At 42.1% G+C, this 27585-nt stretch overlaps 1 protein-coding gene across 3 annotated transcripts; it reads right to left on the reverse strand.

The window, feature by feature from the left end:
• Nucleotides 1-1785: 1785 nt before the first annotated feature.
• amotl2a (angiomotin like 2a) lies at nt 1786-27021 on the reverse strand. 3 transcript variants are annotated; one of them, XM_035176926.2, is made up of 11 exons: nt 26915-27021; nt 8295-9087; nt 8031-8184; nt 7333-7477; nt 7144-7236; nt 5194-5489; nt 4768-4961; nt 4565-4666; nt 4316-4476; nt 3835-3987; nt 1786-3615 (listed from the first exon to the last, which is right to left on the reverse strand). In XM_035176926.2, the coding sequence occupies exons 2-11, from the start codon at nt 9011-9013 to the stop codon at nt 3530-3532; spliced, it is 2103 nt and encodes a 700-aa protein (XP_035032817.1). In that variant the 5' UTR covers nt 9014-9087; nt 26915-27021; the 3' UTR covers nt 1786-3529. The 3 variants fall into 3 exon arrangements, with proteins under 3 accessions (XP_035032817.1, XP_035032818.1, XP_035032815.1); XM_035176927.2 differs by lacking the exon at nt 26915-27021 and adding an exon at nt 10009-10227 and having other exon boundaries at nt 8031-8181; XM_035176924.2 differs by lacking the exon at nt 26915-27021 and adding an exon at nt 10009-10226.
• Nucleotides 27022-27585: the final 564 nt, after the last annotated feature.

A 27585-nucleotide genomic window follows, 5' to 3' on the forward strand; every position in this document is an offset into this window, starting at 1 on the left:
AGACGAAGCAGCATTATCATTTATGTTGAACTGTGTTGTCCTAACTTATCTTCGTCAAAGTTGATGAGAACAAACTGAATGAGCCATAAAAACCTTCAAAACCAAAACAATGAGCTGACGGAAGCTAAAAGGCAAGGGAACTACAGATTGTGTGGCACAAATAAACATGTTCATTATAAACATTTAAATGAGGGCATCTTTAAAACTCTACAAAATGTAGTGCAATGAAATTCAACTTAGAAAGTGGGCACAACTATGGATTCCAACAGAGCCATTTTTTCACCAGTAACAGAAACATCTACAACCATTCCTTCTGTACACTCCACTTTTCTATTGCCAGGTACAGTGTGTGTGTGTTAATTCAATTCTAGAGTCTTTGCTCACATATTTCTAAACAACCAGTCTGATGTCACTCAGTGGAGAGTATGAACCATGTTTTGGCAACACATCAACAGTTTGGAACGTAAACCTTTCAATTTAAAGCAGTGATGTATACATTCGGCTTCACGAAAGGTTGTCGAGTTTCCATGGAAATCTCATTTCATGTTCCTCTATAAAAGGTAATGGGTCAGTTGGTGGAATTCATCATGTTCACCATGACTTCACCACAGTCTCCACTGTCAACGAGGGAAAGAAATAAACACGTTTTAGAACCGCACGTCTCTTAAGATCACGCTGGGTGAGTTTGGCACAGATAGACTGTCAATGGATGGATGTTAACTTTTAAAATCAGAAATAACACATTGACTGACTTCAAAATTAAATGTGTAGCGGATTATCAACAGCAAACCTTGTTCACATTGACAACTTTACCACCTTACTTGGTCTGGTAGGACTGTTCGTGTTCAGTAGCTAATTTATATTTTAATAGATATTGCTATATTACTGACGATTGATCTAATCTATGTAAACCTGCCCGTTTGGAATGTACTGTTCTCTTGTCCTGTGTAAATGTTCTGGCGCTTCTTCGGGATTAATCCTTGTCATTAGTGAGTCCTCTTCTAACAGTTCTACAATATACTGTCACTTTTTTCTATTTGTGTGCTGGACGTGTAATAAACAGTCTATGGTGCAGAGTGAAGTTAGGGTAAACTTTGTGTTCATCCCACCTGGTTTATCTGCAATGAAGATTTTATAGCCCATGTTTTTGATAAAATGAAACTGAATTTGCTTCATCACTGTTCTCATGTGTGGCCTTTAAATAATGTTTTAAATACGAGGAGCACATACATCACACGCATTTAACAGTTCATGTTTTTTTTACTTGGACAGGCAGCACTAAAATATGCTTTAGTCCTCATTTAGCTTCATTCTACCCATTGTAAAACATTTTGATTATGTTACTGAGCTAATTGGGATGACTTTCACATCCCATAGTCATTTGACCCACTGTTAATGTGAAAAATATTGATCAGTGCAGCTTTTAATGTGTGAATCTGCAGCAGCTGTTCCTCATGTACTGAACATTGTGTTTGATATTCCAATAGAAACCTTAAACCTTAGCAGTAAAATAGCAGAGATCCTGCATCTCATTGGAAGGCAAATATATTCATAGATCAAGAAATATTCAACTGCAACAGGTTGTTGAGTTTCCGTTTCATTGTCTCTTATTGAGATAGATCTTATTTGAATGTTTGTTTTGAATATTCAAGAATTAATTCCAGCATGTAAAACTGAACCTTCAGTGACACCTAAAGATGCCACGTTGGGTTTTTGTAATCGATCCAATGCATATACAGTACTGAACCAATGGAACAGTACTGACCCAATCAGAACAAGAGGCCGTTTATCAGACATATATTAAGAATTTTTATCTATTATTGTGAAATGTTAAGGCATACATACAAATGTTTCCTTTACAAAAGTTCACAGCAACATTATAGTGGGTCAACCAGCTGAAGCAACAGTCCTTTTGTATTTGTCATCGGTTATAACTTAATAGTTGGGTACATCTTTGGCACCAGAAAACAAAACAAATACACAAATACAAATGAAAAAAAACAACAACAACTTTAAAATATATTAACTTCTCTCACTTCAAATAACCATTTATGTAAACACATTCCAAAAGAACTGAAGGGCATTAACTCAAACTGACACGTTGCACTGACCCGCAAATGCACTGTGATGAAGCTGTGAGGAGAATACCATGTCAATGTGGACTTCAAGCAAAGATGGATGTGGCGCTTGTTGCTCTGAGATCAAAATCTACAGATCCATTCTAACATGTTTAAAAACTGGACGATAACACATTGGCTTCTTTTCAAATCCACTGATGTTGAATTTTTCTGCGGTATTCCCCTGTAGAGTTTAACACATGTGAATTGTGGCACATTCCAGTTTACTACAAAACCTGATCCTGGAAAATAGGAGTCTACATTCAGCAGTGTTCAGTCATCCTACAGAGTGCAGGGAGAAATAAATAGAAGATTCTATGTTAAGGATACAGTCCACTCAGAAATGTCAGATACTTGAGCAAGGGAGAAAACGCAGCTGAATATAACGCGGTGACATGATGGGGTCGACAAATAGAGGAGCAAATGCGGGCCAATTATAGTGGACCATTTCCACGCTTGTGGTAGAACCAGCTACCAAGGCTGAGAAGAAATAACTAGCCCCAGAAAAGGAATCATGAGGAGAATGCATACCATTTTAACAAGGGTGAGGGGTCAGACTTTAGATGGCCTTTTTCTTTAACAGGAGCACTCCCTCAGCGAGGAATGTGAGAAGATTAGCTCCCGCATGTCGGCGAAGGGGAGCTAAATGCTGGGCACTCGCCATCTGAGGCCCCCCAACATTAACCCGGGCTCTGGAAAATTAGACGGCCGTGGAACACTGTCAATCCTCGCAGGCTTTTTTAAGAGAGAAATGAGCGTGCTACACATTCAAAGGAAGTTTCCAAATCCTCTGCTGGGCATCCGCCTCAAATGTATTTTTGAAGAGAGGAGCAACTGTTGACTTAGGTTGGAGTTGTTCTCTTTAACAGAATAATCCTCACACATGGCAGGAAAACATGGATGATGCTTGTACTGAGTTGCTTAATAAATATTCCCACGGTAATAGTCATGCTACTGGAAACTAAGTGTAGACCGGCTATGCATGTGATGCAGAAGTGAGTCATTCGTATATATATTAAAATGTGGAGCAGAGCAAGACAAGTGATCCTTGTTCTTCTCACCTCTCAAAAAAGAAATATCACATTATGAGCAGCATTTACAAAAATAAATAAATGACAAAAAAATAATAACATGCACCACATATGTACGTATATCAGCAACCCAGTTCCTATCACAATGCTGTCCAGGTACCGAGAACAATTCTTAATCATGAGGCAAATGTCAGAGTTTGTGAATTTTCGCAGAAGCAGTAGAAGGAAAAGCTCAGCTCTCCTCTCCAAACCGTGTCACATTCTGGACTCCGCACGTCCATTCGGGCATTTGCTGGTGGACGAAAGTAGTTAACACCTCGGCCAAATGTGTCTGTCGTTGTCGGCTGTCCCCAGTTTTGTTATTTGAGCTTTACTGGACACTCAAATGAGGATCTCAACCAGCTCTGCATCTGAGCTGTTGACACTTTTGAATGTCTTGAGCGGTGCCTTCGGCTCCTCCGAGGCGTCTGCAGTGAAGGTAAAGTTAGAAGATTAGAATAACAAATTTGGAACCTTAAAAGCAAATGTAAGTCTAATTCTGGCTATTTGTATCAACACTGTCCTGAATGAGGGTCTAGTTACATTTGAAATAATGGTCAAATAGAATAAAGATCCAATGAGCTACTTATACTTAAACAGAACAGTAATAATTGGGTGTAGAGTGCTTAAAATAACAATAAACCCACCAGTGGTAGCTGCTGAGATCACCTCAGACGTCTCTAGCTCCTGTGGGACCTCGTCACACTGGGTGCTGGAGTCTCTGCTCGGGCCCTTGGGCACCGCGCAGGGTCGGGGGTGCAGCACGGCAGCACCTGTCAGGTCATCCGAGAGGCTCTTTCCTACAAACGCAGACAAAGAGAGGAGGCCGTTTATCTACCCGCTTACATCCACATTTACACTCTACTGAACATCTGCCCCGCCGAGATATTCCCATGACTATTCTGGATCGGGCTATTCTGGAGTGAGAGATGATATGCATTCCGCTTTAAAAACACGTTGCCTATTTGAGGGAAACCAAAAGGGTTGTCTCCTGCACCCTACGCTTTTTTAGGAAGTGTACATTCTGTCTGGTGGCACAGACCAGTCTGCCAGTTGTCGCTTGATAGCATATGTGATTAAAGATTCACAGTTCCTCAGCGGAGCATGAAGAGTGAGGGCAAAACTCACCTTTAGTCTCCGTGCTGCTGCTCACGGTGTTGATGGAGGGGACGGACCTCGCCAGCCGTAGCCCTTGTCTCTCCAGCTTGCCCTGCTCCGATTTGGAGCGCTGCTGGAGGACTTTAATCACAGCGTCCTTCTCCAGGAGCTGAGCATGAAGCGCCCGGATCCTAAACAGAGGACATACACGATGAGTTCTTAAACCCCTCAGCAGTAATACATGAGCTGGTTTTGAAGGCCTTGAGCAAGGATGTGTACCTGTTCTCCATCTCCTGATGTCTATGATTCGACAAAGGCAGGTCTTCGTTGAAGCTGTTGTTGGGTGAATGTCGGGGCGAGTGCTTGATGATGGTTGTATCTCTGGAAGTAAAACAGAGCACTGTTAACATTTTTGACCCCAAAACATCACTTCAAATTTATAACTAACCAAGTGTTGTCTTTTACTGCAGATTTCGTCGTACCTCTGTGCAGCAGCAGTGGCAGCTGCATCCATGGCAAACTGCCTCATGGTGCTCTCCTCCAGGTACTTCTGCTCCCACTTGGTGATGTCTGCCTCCAGGGCCAGGATACGCTCCTCTTTCTCCCTCAGCTGCTGCTGCTGCGACGTGGACGAGCTCAATCCTGAAGCTGTGGGGTCTGCTGCCTGCTTCTGAGACTGACATACAACACATGATAAAGTGGTTAACATCAGGTTTCCAATAAGTAAAACACCTTTAAGTTATGCATTTTGGTAAAAAATGCTTATACACTTTCCTGTCAAGAGCTAGGTGAGAAGACAGTCCTGTCAATCTCCTCTAATTGTCAGCCAGACAACAAATGGGCACATTATTTAAGCTCCAGACGCAAAGAGGAAACACTTGCGCATTGTAATGACTGCTTCTTCTCACCTGTTGTGCCCTGAGGCTCTTCAGTTCGTGCTCAAGCCGAGTGCGGAGCCGCAGCTCCAGCACTTCCCTCTTCTCGCACGCCGCCTGCAGCTGACCCAGCGAGCTCTGCAGCCGCTCCACTTTCTCTACGTAGGCCCTCTTCCTCTGCAGTTCTTCCTCCAGCTGCCAGTTGCGGGCCTGTGCTGAGGCCAGGCCCTGCTCCAGCAGCTCTCGTCTCCGCTGGCACTCCTCTCCAGAGATGTGCAAGAGCTGAACCTGCCTCTCCAGGCGTTCACGCTCTCTCTGCTGCTCCTCTTCTGAAACACAGAAAGGGGAAAAAAAATATGGGTCAGTGGCGGTAAGTGTAACGGCAGGAGTTCAAGGTGTTAGGGGTCCGAGCACAAAGGAATGCTAAAGAGGGCTGTGCTGTAGATCAGGACAATTCAGTGGCCCTTGATGGGGTCAGCTATATAGCACTCACTCAGGGAATTACACTTTGAATGGAATGTGACCCAACAAGAGACATTAGCATGCTGCTATAAAGACATGTGGTGCAACAACAGACCATGTGGCAGCCTTTTGTATCAAGTGAAAATGAATCACAGAGGTTTCAGTAAATTGAATCATCATCACAACAAAATGTTTCCCATGTTCCAACTAAAAAGTAACTCACATTTAAACAATAACTGTGACAAAGTAAAGCCAGTAATCTGTTGTACCACTTTAAAAGGGGATTGATTACACAACATGAGTGCATGCCTGTGGAGGGAATGTGGACTTCCTCTTATCCACTTACGCACACAGGCATAGCTTTGTACTGGGAAAAGCTCTGGAATGCTTCTAAGGACGCGAAGTAAACAAGCAGCTCAAAATATGACTCAAGTGGGTCCTTCTCGAAAAAAAAAACATGAACTACACATCCCACTATCATGTTTGACATGCTGTGCCAAGATAACTGTTTTCAGGAAACACAGACACACAATATTTCAGATCTGATGTGTCACATGTCTGTTTAAAATACAGAGAGTCTTACAGCAATGTGTAACAGAAGGTATGGCCGATTATGCACCTACAGCATAGTGAGAACATTGAGTTGGGTTCATTCCACAAAACATCCCTGCACAGAACAAAAAAAAAAAAAAGTAGAGAAATATTCACAACTGGCCAAACACAATTAAAAGGTGAACGTGACGAAATGCCCAAACAAGGAGAGTAGGGTAGTCAGAGGTCATGTTGAATTGGGCCTGGATGCCCCGAAGTCCGATTAGTTCCCCCTCTAGAGGGGAAGTCAGCATTGATGCTTAACTGGGCGGACGGAGGTGGAGGTCGGGGCATTCCTAATGCCGGAAGAGCCTGAAATACTCCAAAAATTCCTGGAATCCAGGCCACATTTACTGCGCCTATGAAAAATAGCTGTTGTGTAAGTGCCAAGAGAAAGTTTAAATCCCCACTACTACGTGTTTGTTTGAAAACGCATCAACTCTGCTACGGATACACCTGCCGTCCAGTTTTAGAGCCGCTAAAACAGAGAAGTTTGAAAACTCCAGGACTGCCTTTTAGTCTGGACCGGCAGAAACAGAGATGTTTGGAAACTATGACGTAGACACTCATATTCTGGTTGGGTCTTTTCTGTCACGACGTATATACAATTCTACAATTACCAACCAAATGGTTCCTGTTTACACCGGCATGCGCATCCCCAGTGTACGCGAGGGTGTGAACTTGATCCGTGTTTTCAGGCTGTTAGTAGGGACGGAGATTAAAACTGATACGGAACCAAAGTCCTCACTACAGAGATAAAACCATCACACTGTGAGACACATCAGTAAAAGAGGAAATGGATCCTTGCTCTTTGATGGGTTTATGGTTTCACAGGGCACAGTGATTTGTCAGATCAGATAAAAAAACAAGTTGTCCCTTCCTTCTCTCCTCTGTTCTCTACTAAAACAACTAACACAGACACAAACTCACTTTGCTCCAGGAGTTTGACAAAGACATGCTGCGTCTGGTCCACACACTCAGCCTCCTTAGCTGCTCGCTGTTTGGTGGCTGTGTCCAGTTGTTCTGTACCGAGGAGAACAAAACAAAACATGACGGTTACACACAGAACTACATTTGTAAGCAGGACTGTTTTAGCTCAGCAGATAAATGGAAACATACCTCTCAAGTCTCTGTTGAAGTCGTGCATCCTCTTGATCTCAGCCTCGAGTTTATTCCTCATGGTTTTTTCCAGAGTTTCCCGCTTGGCAGAACCTTTCATTAGAGTCTCATAAGCTTCAGATATCCTCTGAATCTCCAACTCCAACTGGGAAGAAATATGAGAAGAACGTCAGCCAATGGGAGAGGCATCCCCGTTCATTCACTCATAGTCTGGATAGTGGTTTCTGCTGCAGCTGTTAATATCAATGAGTCAATCTCTAAACTCTCCACCCCCTTTCCCTTTTTTTTTTTACAGCCTAGAGGCAAATGGCTTTTTATCATTATGCGCAATTGAAAAGTGGGATTCGACATTCCTGAGCGAGCACGTGTGGGGTCCAGGTGTCAAGGCATTTCTCTGGTTTTATTGCATGTTTTGAAAGACAAAGAGGATTTGTCGTAGGCCATCCTCAGGCTGGAGTGTGAAAACTCTCAGCATCAAACCAGCACAGAACACTATAAAAAAATCCTCAAGCCAAAAAAACATGGCGTGTGCGTGTTTGTGTGTCTTCTCTGTGAAGTGAACCAATCACTGGCATCTTTCTCATGTGCATATTTCTTAACCGTCAGTCGTCTTACAACACTGACATGTACTGGCAAGAAAACTGCTTTTACAATTTCCAACCGCCTCCCTTCATCGCACCTCCACCGTCTTCTCTCACCTTCTGCAGCCTGACGGCCTTCTCGGCGTAGACCTCCAGCTCCTTCCTGAGTCGCCCATTCTCCCTTATCAACACGTCGGACTGAGCTGAGTTGTGGCTGGAGGCTGCAGGGATGCTGCTGTGAGCCACCTGGGACTGAGCAGACACATACCTGCTGAGGAGAGACACGAGTAACTCATTACAACACTGCTGAGAAAAAAATAGCGTTTGAGAAAATAGTTCATATTTCATATCCATATTGAAAACAAAATCATGATTGCCTACCTGTGGTGTGCGTAGAAGGGGGGAGGAGGGTCTCTGTAGAACTGTCCATGCTCCTGTGAGTGACTGAGCATATATCCAGGAAGACTGGCACAGAAAGGGTAGTCCGGAGGTGGCCCACGCTGGTCCACACACTGTTGGACCCCTTGCCTGTCAGCTGCAATAGCATTTGTAGCATTATTGCTGTACAGCTGTGGGTAGCTGTTTGAAAAGCCTAGACCCAGATTGTCTCTCGGTGCATTCCTCTCCAGAGTGAGCTGCATGAGCCTCTCACTGAGGGAGCGAGCATGCTCCCTCTTCAGATCCCACTGTCCCTCACTGTGACTGCCCATAATGTCCATACAGGAGCTTTCCTGCTCTGCCTGCTCCTTCTGAGAGATCAGGTACTGGGAGTGGGCCTTGGCCTCCTCATACGTGGGCAGCTCCTCACCATGGAGCTGGTACAGATGGCACACAGAGCTCTCAGAGTGCAGACAGTCCCCCTGGTGCTCCTGGCCTTGGGGCTCCTGCCGTGTTGACATCTGGATGTACTGGGTCTCCTCTTGGGTGAGGCTCTCTAGTGAGGAGCGGGGACTGCCGGTGCCCCCTCCGCTGCTGCCTCCACGCAGGGCCTGCTGCTGGATGGCCAGCAGTGTGCGGGTGTCTGTCAGGTTCCCGTAGCGGAGCTGCTCCTGGATGAGACGGTGCAGGACCGTTCCAGAGGAGTCTTCAGCAGTTCTCATCTCAGTCAACAGGAAGAAAAACGAAAAACTAACAGCCTGGAGCTGGAGGGTTTGGTGCTTCACAAATCACAAATCTGAAGGGGAAATAATGATCTTGGTCAGACTTTCAGAATATATACACATCTTCCACTTTGCCTATAATCTCATTGCCAAACATCATTCATTTCTAATGATCATGATCATATCTCTGTTGTGAACCACATTCAGAAGCCAACATTGTCAACATTCTTCTCAACTATAATTTACAGGCTCCTCTACTGCTGGAAATACCCCTGTGAGTGATGCCAGTGCAGATCCAGTTTTATTGCTAACACAATGTAAAGAATAACTTCCAAGTCGTACAAATAGACTGATTTCTCAAAAATGTAATGGGCAGATTTGACAGTATGATGTGGACCCAACATATCCTCATACAGGACACAAACAAGAATAGAGAAGAAAATAGAAAAATAACATTAATCCCTGTGGAGTGCTAATGAATTAATGATGAAATACCACATGAATATAAAAAGTGTATATATATATATATATATATATATATATAAAAAAAAGATAAATTAATATTCTCCGTTATTAGTCCAACAATGGGGAACTTTGCAGTGTTGCAACAAAAAGTAGTACTAATACTAAGTAAACATGAAATATAAATGCAAGGAGAATTAAAATAGAAATTTAATAGAAATACTACACAATATAAAGTGTAGAGTGTATACACTGAGCAGTAGTTTATTTGATTTCAGATAACTGTGGAGATCCGGATATTAAGGTGAAGGTTGTTTACTGAAATAAAAAGCATATATGAGATAATTCAATTTATAACAAAACTCAAGCGATCAGTCCAACAGACAAGTACCGCGTCATGCTCAGAACGAGACGTCTGGTCCTCAGGCTCTGGAACACCGTCCGGCCCCGGAGCGAGCAGCGGCAGAAACACACCGAGGAAACACACACACACACACACACACACACACAAACAAAGAAACGTAGAAACTCACCGATCGAGAGTCTCATCACACAGGGACCGGTTCACGTGTGCTGTATTATCTCCCCGTGTTTTTTGCGCTCAATTCTACAATGTCCGCGGGTTTCCCACGCGTCTCTGCTCCATGTACGTGTGTGTGTGAGAGCAGCGGCAGACTGAGCCGAGCGGCGAGCTGCGCTAATAAATAACTGAGGGCCGATTGTTCGCTGCGGCTGGAATGACTGGAATGTAAAGGCTGCAAGTCCCTGTGGATCAAAAGCAGAGCACAGGGGAGGAGGAGGAGGAGGCAGGAGGAGGAGGAGGAGGAGGCAGGAGCAACAGAGACATTTGGATTCAGAGCAGCAGCAGCACCATCTCAGCTGGCTGCCTGTGTCATGTAAAAGAGATGCTTGTCTTTTGTTGTGGTGCGGTTTTTTTGTTTTTAGGGATCTAGGCTCCTCTAAATCAAAAGGAGAAGTCCTCACAGTTTTAGGAGAAACACAGGAATGCTATTGTGAGACTGCAAGATCATAAAGTTCCATAAAACACCTCAACCACAGTCATAGAAAATGTATGGAAGTGTTGTAGGTATCATATTTTGAAGTATAAGAGGTTTCTTCATCAAATAAAGAAAAGAGAAGCCAAGTGAATCAAGATTGAAGGCAGAGGCTTTTATAAAAATGTCGAGAGATTTAAAAAAAAAAAGTACACTGCACAAATAGCAGTTTCAGTCTACCATCACACAATGTAATAAAATGGTTGTAATTGATCATCACTCCGCATTAATAACAAGAAAGTTATTTGTGTATAAAATGCCGGAGGCATTGAAAAAGATGCTCGTCTCAGATTTCCTTAAGCAATTCTTTGCTTTTTCCAACCATCAATCCTAAACCCAAAGGTATTCAGTTTTCAGTGAAATGAAACAGAGACAAGCAACAAATTCTAACATTGTTTCCCTGATACACACCTTCAGTAATAAAAGATTTAGTTCATTTTCTGGTGTTCAACTCATTGGATCAATGTTTTGCCAGCTCTCCCTTGTAAAAGGGTCCTAACCTTGTTCAATAAAGACTAAGAATTACACTTTAGTGTACTACACAGTGGATTTTACAAGTTTAACATGATAGAAATTCTCCACGAAGCAGGTGACAGATCCCCGTCCAGCTACCACACTGAGGCAGTCATAAATAATAGTGCTGTCATATAATTGAGACGTGGATTAATCATTATTTCTTGAGCAGCCTTTTGTTTGCATGTGCCTGGTAAATATTTAAGCTGTGGCCCGTGCCAGTTAATTGCAGAGTGTGTGTCTGTGTGTGTGGACACAGAGGGAGAGGGGCGGGTGCGAGGCACGGTGCCTGCCAGCTGTCCGTGGACCGAAATCCCCTTCCCCTCCTTTAATAAGAGCTCTGAGAGACGTATTGTTCTCCCCAAAAAGCAGACATGATGGGGGCAGCCCTGCCATCTGCTGTTCTCCCCTCCACCAGCTATATGCTTTTTTTTCCCACAAACACACACACACATGCATGTAGATGAAGATCAGCTGGCAGTGGGGGTGGACTGCGGTATAGGATAGTAATGTTATTGACATGCAGCCTTCTTTGCATAAAAGGGATCATCCTAATGTGTTGGTGGTGGGGGCTGAACAAGTCTCCTCTTGTCAGCGCAGTCAGTCAGTTTAGTCCAACTGCAGGTTACTTTATCTCAAACACTCACAGGCAGAAGTGCACCTGCTCATTTGCATGGCAGTTCAACAGTCCAACCGTAACTGAAGAATGTGGATTGCTTCAACGACTGATAAGACTCGAAGCAAGAGGTTAATAACCCCTCATGTTGTGTTGTCGCACCATTGTACAAGGATATTATACGTTATTATACTATAAGTGCTGCTGCTTGTTGTTTCATTTTCTTCCCCAATGTTAGATGGGATGATCGGGCTGTGGTTTTAAACACTTGAGAAACCGCCAATTATTTCACAAATATGAGGTTGATCAATTATGTGGTGTCCCTCCTCACTGTGCTTGTATCACGACGATATATATTGAACCTCCATTGATTAAGTTTATATTGTGATAATTGTTGATAGCTACTGTTTTATTGACAAGGCCTAAGAGATGACCAAGATTACTAATATCTATTGGTCACACATAAGGCTACAGCCTAAAGACAGTTCGCTTAGCAGAAACAATAGAAACCGTCAGCTAATGTTTGTCCAGAAAAAAACCTGCCTACCACACATGAGAAGTTTACTGGATTTACTTTGTTTATTATTTACAAATTAACTATGCGTAAAAAACTAACTAGTAAGTAACTGCTCTTCAACATCTATCAGCTCGAACTCTCGAAACACTTTGTTCGCCATTGTTCTGAATTCAACGGAGAAGCCAGAGAATTTATATATAAGCGTACCAGAAACCGGAGGACACTCAACACCAGCATGTTGAAACTTTACCTCCACAAGCGTTTCAGCGGTGTAATTGCAGCGCAACCCACACAGACCTACGCACAACTATGAATGCTCGGCACCATGCGTGGGCTACGTGCGTACCTACAGCGTAGCTTCGACGCAGAAGCATGAATTGGGCTTAAGTCATGTAAAGCCAAAGAGGACGGCTTCACAGTGAGCAACACGACTCGCCCATTTCCTACTGTGAAAATACTGTGCCAGACATTCATAATGTCTGTATGATGTGGCTTCAATATCACTAAAGCTTGGATTGATAGGATGAGAGTAAATCTACCACTTGTATGTACAGACCTGCTAATGCAATGCAGACATGTGTCATGGCTGGTGTAGCTCTGCACTACATCTGTGTCTTTACACACAGACAGTGATGCCAATGTGACTCAGTGCTAAACCTGCTGGTACAAGTCAGCATTTATTTCTTTTTAATGACTCCACTCAGGGTCCGCCACACCAGGCTGTTCCCTGGATACTGAACCCAAATCTCAAATCATACGAGTGTAGTATTATGGACATTAGTCAAGTGTGAGCACACATAAAACTTTGTAAATTGTTTGTCATTGCCTGCTGTTCCCGCCACAGAAGCTCTTTACATATGAAGTTAATTAGGAGGGTGAATCAGGTCACACACACACACACACACACACACACACACACACACACACACACACACACACACACACACACACACACACACACACACACACACACACACACACACACACACACACACACACACACACACACACACACACACGACTAAAGACAGTTAGAATGGGTGAAGGGCAGCCCTGGCTTTGTCCAGAAGTATCAGAGTCCACTTTCTACCACCTCTAAGCTCAGCAATCAACACCCCTTCAAGGCTATGTAGTATAAATATATACTGTGTGTATATGTGGCAAGAATGTGAATATGTTTATTTTTATTCATTCAACCACAGAGGGTCCTGACTAAAGAAGTGAGCCTGCTAAAGCTGTACATAATTGACATTAGCATTGCTTGTGTTTTGCTGAGAGAGAGAGAGAGAGAGAGCAGCCAATATTAGAAGTATATGTTCAAAATTATCTGTTTGTCTTATAGGACTAAATAGTGAGCTCATCAGCAAAAGAAAAAAAAAAACGTATTGGACACAACTGGATTCCTTTGTTCCTGCGCCGGTAATAACGTCATTGTCGCAGGTTTATAATGTACAACAACATCGGCCGGTGGAAAATCCCACAATAGATTTCAAATGTTAAATGTTGAACGATCATCTTTAAATGTAGAAACATAATCGTCTGCTGCAGTTTGTGCTGTGTTGCTCTGCTCTGCTCGTATTTACATTTGTACAACCGATCGGGCTGCTCCTGCTGCCCTCTCTCCTCCGCGAGCACAATGCATATATTGCTCGGTCAGTGACCATCGGTTGTGCACTTCTTTTCTCTATGCGTTGTGGGAAACAATGAGTGAACTACATAGGGTATAAGAAATTTCACAAAATATTCGGACAGCACTACAAAATGGCGACCTCACTATATACTGTGCTGTACGGTGATTAGCGAGTGATTACGGACACAGCCCATGGCAGCACATTTGAGTTTTTAATCACAAACATCCTGTGAGACTTTTAACCCTCTTGCTTAATTATAGAAACAAATGCACTATCAGTAGTGACATTTAAGATCAGCTATTTGAACCCGTTAATGGTGTGGCCTGGCCTGACTGGGTTCACACAATGCAAACTGATCAGCGAGCAGCAGCCTTGTTATGTGAGGTGGGACAAGCCGGGCGCCTCAGCAGCTCCTTTTGTTTTCCTGCAAAGGAGGAAATGGCCGCATTCCTCACATTACCATGTCCATGGGGTCTGACCAAGCCTCCAGTCTGCTGTTTTACGGGGGGATGACAAGCGGGCACCCAACAGCCAATGATATTTTACGTTTAATGGCGGGTTTCTAATGAATAATATTAGAGCTTGACTGTCCCAATTCATAACCACAACTTTGCTTTACGGACAATGGTTATGAACGATTTATGGGTCAGGGAATAAGAAGAGTTGAAACGTGTGTTGGTGTGATTTTCCTTTGACGTTTTGACAATTTTCAGAGTGACAGAATTTGAACAAAGAACACACAAAGCTAAGTTATAATGATTTTAAATGTATTTGATCATTTCTAGATATACAATGACTCCTGACAGCAGTAGACCTGGGACAACCCGTGTTTTGTTCTTTTACACAGACAAACATTATATCAAATGTCAGCAGCCACATTTGAGGAGTGTGAGACAACTGGAGTTGAACAACATTTACACAAGCCTGACTCGTGGCACACTACTAAGAAACGGTTTCTCACACCTGGTGACACAAGGAATTCCTCACTTCAGCATAAAAGTCAACAAGTCACCCTGAACCAGCAAGGAAATCCAAACAGGACTACGCCTGTGGGTGATGCTGTTTACAGATAAGGCAAGGACAAATATTTTCATGAATGCCCCATGGGCTCGTCGCCTCACTATCACTTTATCTCGGTTCAGCTACTTTGAACCGGATTTGATTCTCTAAATTTAGTACAGTTTTATTCAGGTTCATATTATGGTCTTTGGTTCCACAGAACTCCACAGTGAAATTAAACATTTTCATTTGGTCAAATAAAATAGCTATCAAGAGTGTCTAAAGAGTAGCTCGAACTACAAGTTTGACAGTTTGACATTTTCAACGATTAAGTGAAGACGTCTGATAAATTCACTGCAAACTAGAAGGGCACTCAGTAGAGCACATACTGTAACTCCCGAGGCCCTTCAGTCACCATAGGAAACCACCTTTAAAATCACTAGATCCAAATTTGGGTCTGCACCAAATTGCACACCATGATAAAGGTCCCTCCGCTAAACACTCGCATTTCTTCATCGGATCTATTCATTATTCTCTGAGAAAATTGAAATGTTGAAAACACCCTATCTAACAATGTTAAAGATCCACACCAAAATGTAATGGTTTCTTCCCTGCTCCATACAGCATCCTTCCACCAATTTCGTGGAAATCCCACCACCTTGATGAAGGTAATAATTAATTTAATGACATGACAGTGTAACACAATTTCCCTGGCTTCATCTTTTATGTTCTGCACTTTCATGTATCTGCCTTTATAGACATGAGCATAGACAATAGATCTAAACACTCCCACTATCCAGCAGTGGATCATCAGTTTGAACAAGGTTTATAATGTGACTGTAAAGCAGTTGTAAGCAGATAACTTACTGACTTTGCAAAAATGTTATTAATCATCTCATTTACATTCTGTAATGAGATTGCATTTGGAGTTCACATGAAAGTACAGGTATAAAAAAAAAAAAAACACTACATGGGCAGAACTATATAATTATGTTCAACTGTTCCAGAGGAGCAAACAAATATAACAAACACAGCTGCAGACTCTCTCTTCTTCTCTTTTTTGTTCTTTTGCAAACAAGACAAGGATGTGACGCAAGCTGAACAGAGCTAAACCGCCTCCATCAAAAGGTCTCTTTAACTCATTTAAAAGTCCGAACCAACATGTCACAACTTCTATATTTAACTCTGGCATATCCCAGTATATATTCCAATAAATTAATCGTGGTTTTATAAGCAGTCAGTCCCATTTAGGTGGTATTCGTGGTCCGTTAACATTTCATTCACATTTCACATTCACAGAGAAATTCAATCCAAATTGAATGTAGACACAACTAAATGTGGATTGTGGTCAAGAAGATCAGAGCATGCAAATAGGACTTAAGCTTCCGAGTTATTTTGGATAGAAGCCGTCATCCCACAACTCTCAACCGGCACCAAGCCAACAGTTAGCAAGCCATATTTGTTATCTAGAAAAAAAAATCTAAAAATGCCCTTATATTTTCCCAACTACATTATTGTTTGTTACTAAGCATTTACATTGTGCTTTTAAATGCGTTTCCAGTCCCTCTAATGAGTCGGCTGTAGCATTTATGCTGTTGACCAGGCCATCTGCTTCAGCCAGGGGTCAGAGAGCAGCTGCTCTGGTGATAGTCATCTCTGCAGCTACACCAACATCCTGCTGTCACATTTGCACAAACAAATCCGTTATGGCCGCTCCAGCATTGATCAAGATGCGGTGCTGCTGACGGCCACACCAAAATACACATATACACACACGTCACATCTCCAAACAGCTCATCAGGAAATTCTCACTTAAACGAGTCGATTGGCATATTCAGTGGGATTGATATGACATTGTCACACACACACACACACACACACACCTTACAGTAAATGTTGATGCATGGACAGACAAATACATACAAATGTACAGAACTGAAAAAGAAGACTAACTAAGCAGCCTTAATTATGACACTCAATGAATTTTTTACTGTAGCCCGGTTGTCTTGGCAGCCACCTTCAAAGACAGGTGAGCATTGTGCATCAAGTACCATGGCAACGTTCGAGCCAGCACGTCCACACAATGGACAAAGTCATTTTGTCCAGAAGGCGTGGACTCAATCATGAAAGAAAATACTGTGAATGTAATTAACATCAACGTACCCAGTTAGTAAGGTTAGTTTAGGCGTTGTGCTATCATGAGGAGTAATAATCAAACACATCAACAATTCAGGAAAGCAGGATTTGTTATAATATTTTAAACTTTTAGATATTTTAAAGATAATGATGAATCTAGTAATTATACAAAACAAGCTAAACTTATGTTTACAAGCCTTCGGATTAAAAAATATGGAACTCAGTTACTGTATTAGTAATGTCACTGGGTTTGAATGGAATTAAAGACACCAAGCTGACATTTGAGTGGTGTAAAGGAAATTGATCCTGGAATAGTCCTTGTTGCCAGTGTTACAGGAACCTTTGGAAGGTGCTAAGCTCAATTTTGCCATTTCAGGAAAACAAGCAACTTGTGTTTGGCTCACAACACAGAGCTTGTGTCAACATACAACACGAGCATTCTTCTGAATGCTTGAGCTGCTCTGTCTGAATGCTGCCTCATGTTTGTTGAAAAAATAACTTTTCCGTGAGAAGGTTTAGACAAGTAGAAGTGGCAAAAACAAGTTATAATTTTAGAGATTTAATCAGGATTCTTTTAGGTTTATTAGTGTAAACATTACATAATCTTCAAAGTAAAAGGCGAGTACAGTTTAAGATGTACATTTTCTGACTCATTTACTCTTAGAACCAAATGACAGTATTTGTATTGGGGCTGCAGGCTAAGGGGCAGATGTTTTTAGGAAACAAAGCACAGAGCAGACGATCTCCTGCCCTCCAGCTCAGAGGCAGATGCACCTGTCAGCCACCCGCCATATGGACTCCTGCAACAAGAATGCAGTGTATGCAAAACAGAGAGCGGAGAGAGTGACTTCAAATATGTTGTTCCATTCAGTGCAAGCTAAAGCTACCACCTGTTCCCCACAGAGAGGACCCATTCAAGTGTAATCTTCCCTTTCTCCTGGTCCAAAGCCATTATGGTGAAAGCAGGTGGAAGAAGCATGTAATGTCACATCAGCTGCAGGTCATGTACAGTTTATAGCAAATGCTCAGACTGTTTAACCGCACAGCCATTGTTGCTCATGTCAAAAACGTTCCATTTTAATCCACGCCATCATTTGTGGATCCAAAGTTACAGTTGCGACAAGTCTGAACGATGGATGTCAGGTTACACAGATGCGTGTATGTGCTTGCACTTATAACCCTGCCCTCCCCCTCCCCATCTATACAGGTCTGGTGCAGTCCCCATGGAGGCAGATGGCCAGTAAAGGCGTCGCCTCGAGGCCAGATGAAGTCGTCTTTTAGTGGAGTGGAGCGGAGCTCCAAATCTGCTCATCAGCCAGTGGACTGAGATGGATTTCCTCAGTGCTTGAAGCTAGAAATGGCCGAACAGAGAGCAGGTGGTGGACAACAGGCCAAATACCTTACAGCCCTGGAACTGGAAGGCAAGGGTTAAACACTGGGATTTCCATTTTCCAACTGGGAAAAAAACTGAAATAAGGAAAAACAATAAATGTATTTAACTGAGAAAGATAATTCACATAGCGAATTTGGCAGATTTGCAGTGTCCCTTTTTTTTTTGATACACATTTTTGGGCATTTATTACTTATAAAACAGCTGAAGTATTTAGCTCATAAATGGTTCTTGTCTTTTCAACATTAAATCAGTTTAAGACTGACAGGAGTTGCTGTTGCATTAGAACAATTCACTTGGCACCAATCATTTCGACCAGTATAGTTTAATTTGTTTTTTACAAATTAAAAGTACAGTATATTCACAGATAAACAGTCATGTGCATATTTGACAAATACTTATTGAAAACATTTACTCAGTTATTTGTGCGTGGGTTATGAATGTGCGATATTATATACATAGAATTTTATGTCAAAATCTACCTGTAAATGTTATATTTTTAGAGGAATTAGCAATTTACCAAATTTTTCAGATGATGTACTCTGTGTTTGCGGTTGTCCATTGAAGCACCCAGTAACAACCCAATTTCCTTACTTGTGCTCAAAATAAATCCGATAATGTTTTACATGATAATAGTCAACAAAATGTGATTATTTTGCATTTTCTGTGTAGTCCCATAACACACTGATAATTGAGACACTATATTTTTCAATACATTTAGTTTTAGTCCATGTATCCAAAGACCTGTTGGTGCAGAGACCTGTTGGTTTTCATGTGGATAACACATGGCACCTTTCACAAAATTAGAGTAATTCAGCATTTTAACTAAAAGCTGAAGAGGGGTCCATTCCCATATATGCGACTGTTCAGTTTATGTCTATATATATTATTTGTTGAATATGCTAGCCGAGGTTATTGTCTGAGAGCAGTGCCTGACACTGTTTCCTATGTCTGCCCCCACCTCTGTCCCAAATGTCTGACTTTGTGTTTCTGGCAATTTGCTCCCATTGTGCGGCACTTCCTGATACGAGGCACTCTGGAAGACTGGGCTCAGTCAACTGCAAAGGAATGTGACATTCCTTTCTAAAATTGCGGATGTTTCTTTGGATTTCTGAGGCCGATTTCTGGCGTATTTCCCTGTGGTGTCTGGAGAAAGTGTTTCCGGATAGACACACAAGTGAACACAAGAGCGTATACTCTAAACTTTGTGCTTGATTGACTGCAACAGACTGCTGGGCGCCAACAAAGTATTTATTTTAACTACACACCAGTACATATTATTGTTCTTTTGTCCTCATTTATCAACATTTAATATCTTAGTGTAGATTAATACATTAATAGAGTAAATAAATAAATCCCCAAAACAGAAGTCAGGCTATATTTAAACAGGACATATTGTTTATAGTCATCATATATAGTTTTACTAGTTAGAAATTGAACATAATATTTATAATTCCATCTTGGACCACTTGGACTTTCCCTTCATTAAATGAATGAAGGTATCTTTATCATTAATGCTTGTAACTGACTATCCATGCTGCGCTCTACAATGGTGGCTGAGGCTAATACTGGTTGTTTCCTTCCAGAGGTGTGATAGGTGTGTCCCCTGCAAACTGAGCCACAAGGGGTAGGGCCAGAAAATCTGCCCCCAGGAGTTGAGACACCGCTCGCTACGTCATCACCAGTCAACTAACACTATTACAGTGACAAACAATATCAACCAATGTTATCATATTAACAACCAACATTATAAGAGCGACACATCTGACAACTGCAGGACAGATTGATCTATTGAGCGTGTTTACATCGGTTATTTCAATGCAACAATAGTCCTGTCCCTAGAAAATGTGAGCCTCTTTTAAACAGAGATCCTACTATACTGCCATTAAAAAGATCCTTCGTTATAAAGACTTTGTTTGTTTACCCTGAACCAAACAAAACCGGCATAATGCTGGCCCAGTTTGGGATTTTAGACATCTCTGCGCTTCAGAATCAGATGGGTGACATGTAACAACAGCGTCAGTGTCCTGTCTCCCCATGCCAGCTCCCCCTTCTACACAGCTGTCGCTCAATTCTCCTGCTGTTGGCATAAAGGCTGAATAATCCTGACCCCCATTCTGGGTCTGTATCAGTGAGGCAGAATAAAGACAACATTCCCGCCTTGAACAGGACAAGAATTTTGGTGCCAGACAGGTGGTGCAAGTCTGCTTTTTGGAGCAAAGCTTTTATGCTGCTCAAATAAAACCTACAAAACTCAGCTAAATGATTCAATATGGCAATATTGATTATAGCAACTTTACACAAAAGCTGCTTTCAGACATGCACTGAACTCCGGATTATCTCCTGACATTCTCCAGAGAAACTATTAAAAACTCAGATGTATATCCGAATGAGCGGATGTGAGAAAACAGCAGGAGATTCACCACAAGCGGGTAGGTGTGTTGATGACGTTTCTAACACACGACAATGCATAACTGAAAAAAAAAAACAAGACTGCAAATATCTCGGGATGAAAAGGCGGTACCATACACGTAGAAGACACTGCACCTTCCGGAGCTCCACCCCTCACCTGAACACTCTGGAAATTCTATGTTGTTGTGAACGTGTCAGACCAGAGAATCTCCTGCTGCCTTGTTCATGTGTGAAGGGCAAACTACGGAGAAAGTCCCGACCTAAATGTGCGGACATTTTTATGTTTGAAAACAGCTATTTTGTGACCTTTCAGATTTACCTCAGGACCCTTTCAGGGGTCCCAACCCCCAGATTGCAGAACCATAGCTTTGAAACAGAGATGTGTGCATATCACGACCTTTCATATTTGAAAATAAAATCTCAGCCTCGTTAAAAAGGGAAAAAGCTATATTGAAAAATTACTTCACGGACAGTAAACCACTTTTTTACTAGTCTGACACTTTGATGTCCTATCTGAACTACTAAAAACTATTTGTATTTCTATGCAAGTATTTAAATAAACACCATCAACATCAACTGCAGACTCAGTAAGTCAGTAACGACAGAGGAAATCCACAGTTTTGAACATGAGGTGCTGGTATGAGATGTGCTGTATTTTCTCTCTCTGTGAAAGGCTGAAAAGCTGAATCTACTGCGAGTTCCACCTGTTGTCGAGGGCCTCTGCATGTCGACGTCTGAATAATGAGCAAACCACTTAATATTTATTGACGACACTGTGTCAGCAAAGAACTTTGATAGATGCAGGTCTCTCTGAACAAACAAAGAGAGGCCACAGGCTTGTTGTGATAACCTCTCCCTCTCCAGATGGTAGACTGGAGCTAAAGGGAGAAAGGAGACAGGGGAGTTGAGGGGTCAGACGTGAGGAAATCCCACCCTGGCCTCAGCAGATAGACAGGAAGCACTGCCATTTGCATACAAACTCACTCTCAGTGGAGCAGCATGTGCGAGTCGGGGTGAGCGTGTTAAAAGCGTGGGAGGGAGACCTGCACACCACTGATAGTGCATTGTCAAGTGGCCATTACGTGCCTGACGAAATCCACAGGCCGTGACTGCAGAGACGGAGGAGCAACGATAAAGAGGAACAATTTATGTGAAAGCCAGAAGGGCCTTTATTTCCAGAGAGATTACAGTGATGAGAAGCAGACATTTAATCAGACTGGGAACTTCTTCAGTTAATCTACAATGCTTGAACAGCTCATCCTTCACAACACTCAGAACACAATATAAACAGCATTATCAGATAAATCATAATAATACATATCTTACACTACAGGACTTTAAACACCTCCAACAATCACACATCACAACTCACATTCTGTTTGTGTAAAGAATGAATACCACACATTCTCAGCCCCCATTTGCATATTTCAAAGCTTTGTCACTTCTCAACCAGTCGAACTGACATTGTGTGACTGAGGCCTTTTATCTATATAATCTACCAAGTAATTCAATAAACATCTGCCTGTGGAAAGAATGTCCTGCAAAACTGTCAAATGATTGGCTTCACCCTTGGTATGTGTATTGTTAATTGCCAAGGGAAATGAAATGCCGACTTTAGAGCAATTTGGACATGCGATACGTTCAATATTAATAAAGATGAAATAAACAGGCGACCAGTTCTCTGCAGCAGTCAGTGGGGGCAGTGTATCTTCAGTCTACGGACTGAGTTGAACATGTCTCCTACAGCCTCAGACAAACTATAGCAATGGTCTGCAACTTGGTCCAACTGCGTGTGTCAACCGCCACCACATCATTTTGATATAACTTGATATTCCTACTTCACCATATCGGACTGACACAGACATTCACGGTTGTTGCGCTCCATCATGGCAACAACATTCACATGTTCACTTCCTGTTTGGCAATTTGTCTTGAAAGTAAAAGCATTTTATATCGAGCTGGATTACAGAACTTTTATTTTGAAAAGTGGTGAATTTGACTCTGAAGATTGTGTTGACTGCTTAACAGACCTCTGAAATAGCCGATGTGTAAAGAAACAACACCAGTTCAGTAAATCATTCAAACTTACATATAAACCACACATCTGAACAGTAATAAAACTACTTCACTCACTTAATTAAAAACACTGACTTTAAAATCTTCATTGCAGATTAACCAGGTAGGATGAACACAAAGTTTTATAACTTCACTCTGCACCATGGACTGTTTATAAAAAGTAGAACTGTTAACACCGGACAAGAGAACAGGCAGGTTTAGAATGGCCACTGCACACTGTTTATACAACCATGTAGATGTACAGATCATTAAAAGTGCCTGACACATATTGCTGAATCAACAGAACAAAGAAAGTACAACTGCGAGAAACAGTTGATTTACGACAGAGTCACCCTGCAGAGTGATCACCACAGGTGACGACAATTTCCCCTCTGATCTCCAACAACACTGACAATTTTATGACTTGAGCAATTAAAGACTTAAACACACAGAAGCACTGAAGTGACTCAGGCATGAAAGGAAGGGAAGCCGTTTAGGGTCAATACTGTTTTTAGTCTGACTGAGAAGGTATTTGAATCAGCTCTGCAGATTCTAGATCTAGGTAGGAACGTGCAACTTTCAAGCTGCTGCGCTGAGGCAAACCCAGTGCTTTGTTGAGGGACACTAACTGTGGAGTTTCATTTGGGGAAAGGGAAGTAAGAGACATTATATAAGAGGATACGTGAGTGATACAGAGTTTGGCAACAGTGAAATGATTGAAGGTTCCTGCATAGTTCAGTGGCAGTTGGAGGTGGTGTGTGTTCTTAGAATGGATGATAGAAAAAAAAAAAGATCCCTTTTCTGAGTTAGAATAATCTTGATAACAGAGCTGTTATCTCCCCCCTTGTGAAGTGACAACAGCTGCCTGTATGTAATGAAGCGAGAAGTCTTCTTACCTCTCGACAGCCGAGAGTGCACACATTCTTACACCATCCTCCACAGTATCTGATTAGTCGGGAGAATAATATGAAAACAAACATTCTTGTACAAATTCTTCATGCTACATGAGATAACTGAGGTGTGATTAGATAGAGAACTTTCTGTGTGTTGTTTTTGGACACACGAGCAAAAGTGTGTGAAAGCCCATTTTTATCATTCACCACAGACTGTTTGACATGATCCAACAAATTATTTGTATCAAAGCAAAATAGCAGGTCTTGGCACTGGTGCTGCAGGATTGGGACATGAGGCAAACGAAAAATATGTGGACATTTGTCAGCATATTCCAGATCCAAATCTGAAGTAACTCTGGAAAAAACCAATCATCTAGAAACCACTGGTTCCTCAGCTTTTTACCTCAGCAATGTTAAGAATGTCCCCTCGTCACCCAAAGAGTGAGGCTATTTTTGTTCAAGTAGTTTCATTTTTATACAAGTTAGAGACCTCATGAGAGGCCTCGTTGATACTGTTACAATACAAAGGCTACATCGCTTCTCACACAAAGGTTTGGATCTGTAATGAACTTGACGGGGGAGAATGTCTGCACTTGTACACAACATCTTGGAGATAGCAAAGTGGAAACGCAGACGTGAGGTGGTAAATTGTACTGAAGTTGTAAATCCAATTTATTATAAACATCAAACCAGCAGTGTTATTTGTGTAATTAATATCAATTGTAAAAGATGTAATGCTGCATTCCAGACAACTCAGATGTTGGAATTTTCTAATTTACTATAAAAGTGCTGTAAAATAAAATGTCCTCTGCTTTGTTTATGTATGTAAGGAGGCTGCACTGGTCACAGTTGAATTGTCTCATCACGAGAAAAAAATAAAAATCAGCTTCTCACGGTCAGCCAGTCGGAACTCAGAAGTCGGAACTCAGAACTCAGAAATATCCAACTTCTGAGTGGTCTGGAATGCGGCATAAATCCACCTAAAGCAAATTATGCTCACTTACCATTAAATAGAGATGCACATAGCAAATTGAGCGAGAGGTGGGGTACACCCTGGACAGGTCACCAGTGTACCACAGGGCCAACATACAAGCAACCATTCACGCTCACATTCACACCTACGCTCAATTTAGAGTCTCACATTAACCTAACCCCAATCTGCATGTTTTTGGCCTGAGTACACCGACACAGAGAGAACATGCAAACCCCACACAGAAAGACCTGGGTCAAACCAGGATTCAAACTAGGACCCTTCTTGCCACCGTGCTGCCCTAACTGAAAGGTACATAAAAAAAAAAATCAAACATAATTAACCTCTCTATTTAATTAGCCCGAAACCATTCCGATTTATCTTGTGATCTCTTTAAAAAGAATCAACCCCTTGGATCAGAACCACTAAATCGACAAAAGGCAGCATAAACCAAAAGCTAACTAGTAATCACTGTAAGATCCAAAGTTTAGGGACAACCCAGAGTTAAAAAAATGTTTTATGATAAAACTTGAATCAGGCACTGACTCATATTTCTGCAGTATAGTGGAAAGATGATGACGTTTTGGGGAATAAAAATTAGTATGGGCGTCACTTCCTTGAAAAGACGCCCGTAGCTGTTTAATTCACTCCAAGGGAAAGAATGTAAACCAACTCGTCCTCTGGCTGATTCATCAGCGTATCCCACAATGCCTGTGTGCTGTAGATTCTAATCAGGTTCCCCCTTTTTTTCCTGGTGTCTTTTCCAGGCATATCAAGTATATCACAACTCTCACAGACTGAATGGCACCCAACACTGAATCTGAAATAATCCTCTCATTTCATGTGACAGTTGTTTGGGTGGGAAAACCTGGCAAGTGCCATTTAAATGTTTGTGTGTCTACCTCAGTTTCTAATGATGTAGTTTCAGCTGCAACAACATGCAAATAAGAGAATATATTCTTTCAAATACTTCACCATACGTGTCAAAAGTAAAAGTGGACATAAATGTAGGATGACGTCACAGCTCACACCTCAGTCGTGCGGCACAAAGCGCTGCACTGAGGTCACACTCAGTCAAACCCCTGCATGTCATTGCATAAGAAACAGGGGAGAAGCTGTGGTGAGCCGGGGATGTTGTAGTTGCAGGGGGATCTGCAAACTAATTACACGAGACGACCCAAACCAATGCCCTCATTAGCCTTGAATGGACAAGGAATGTTCTACACAATTTTTACATAACGGGACCCGGCATCAAAGTGTGCACGCACCAAGTGCATCAGAGGATTCCTGCCCTGACTGGGCTCAATATCAACAGAGACAATGCTCCATTTTTTACCAAAGATTTATGTCATTGAAGACTGAGCTGTGGTATCTGGGCTACATGAAACTGTAGAGGGACTTTACACTTCACCCACCTCAAGTACGAGTACGATTGATTTCGGAGTTCATTTTGTTACAGCCTCTAATAGCTGCATCGGCCACAACAAGTATGTAAAGCCATCAGCATTGAACCTGCAATTAAACAGTCAGCTGGTACCTCAACACGCAGCTCTCCTCCATCTGCATCCCGAATGTCCAACTGTTCTACAAAGTTCCAGTCTCAGCCACCGTTTACAGGCCCTGACCGCCTGCTGCATCCCCAGCTCCTGTCTGTGCACAGCGAGGATCAGCTCCCACCTCCATCTGCCGCCTCACTCCTTCACCCAACAGTGCTCAATACTACAACTCAAAGACCAGTCAGTGCAAACGTCAGCAACTCTGCTCAAGCTTCTTCCTCCACAAGCTGCAGTTCTCACATACAACCACTGTTCTAAAGCCTTGAGCAGCCAGCATCAGCTTCTACCTGTAATTACAGCCTGTAAGCTGACATTCGTCTTTAAAAACACAGTACGAATTTGAAATAACTTATTATTTATTTGTCCTTCTTTAACAGCATGGTCATGTTTTCTGTGTGCAATCATGCTTTTCTCAGAACTTGAGCGCGAGCCTCCAGCCTCAGTTTAAAATGCAGCTGTCATCATTCAGCTGCAGAACTCAAAGCACCTAAAGCCTTCATCAAGCAGCATCTTAATCACCTCAATGCATTTCAAGCCTTTTTGATTATGAAGAAAGATCTCGGAGGCCAACACACCTGGCAGCAGAGGGCACTGAACACAAACAACTCCACAGAGGGATCCAGAGTCTTTTGTACGTTTGACTCAAATACGAATGACATGAGGACTTGGTCCACCAGAGTTTAAAGTATGACTTACAGTAGTGCAGGGAGCAGCAGAATCAGGAGAAACAGAAGCTGAAACTCAGGTAGAGAACAGAACAGGAGACATCGAGGGAGTACACCTTGTTCACGGCAGCCATTTTGACATGAAATAGGTAAACACAGGTGTCACAAATCACACGGATTAAGGCTCTATCTGAATAGAGCACAACATAAAATAATGTGATTACCTGTTAACAGTGTTTACCTACTGTTTCATGTCAAAATGGCTGCCGTGAAAAAAGGTCTAAAGAACCAAACAGAAGAGCTGATTAAAACTATATCGGGTGAATTTATGTTATCTGGGACATCGTTTGCAGTTTTGAGTTCTGCAACTTATTCCGATATCTGTTTTACACATAAGTTCCACATGTTGTACCTTTCTGTAACTCTTAAGATGAATTCGAACACATCCGAAGAAAGAAGGGAGATAGCATTCCGAAAACACATGACACAGCTTTTAGTGTTGTTTTTGCCTAAATTTGATCATCTGGGACGGTCACTTTGTATCTGGGACACTTGTATTAGGCTTTAAAAAACCCTTAATCACCTTGCCTCATGCAGGCCAAGCTCAATATTACCAATTTGACTAATTTGAAACATTCAATTAAAAGTGTATCACATTAAAAAACAAAACAATCAACAGCAGGCAACAATAACAGATTATTC

Source organism: Hippoglossus stenolepis, chromosome 14 (genome assembly GCF_022539355.2).
Source record: "Hippoglossus stenolepis isolate QCI-W04-F060 chromosome 14, HSTE1.2, whole genome shotgun sequence".
Taxonomy (NCBI): Eukaryota; Metazoa; Chordata; class Actinopteri; order Pleuronectiformes; family Pleuronectidae; genus Hippoglossus; species Hippoglossus stenolepis.

Coding starts and splice junctions, on each gene's coding strand:
- amotl2a (XM_035176926.2), bottom strand. CDS start 9,013: ATGAGAACTGCTGAAGACTCCTCTGGAACGGTCCTGCACCGTCTCATC. Junction 3,988..4,315: donor CAGCAGCACGGAGACTAAAG/GTGAGTTTTGCC, acceptor CTGCGTTTGTAG/GAAAGAGCCTCTCGGATGAC. Junction 3,616..3,834: donor GATCTCAGCAGCTACCACTG/GTGGGTTTATTG, acceptor CCTTCACTGCAG/ACGCCTCGGAGGAGCCGAAG.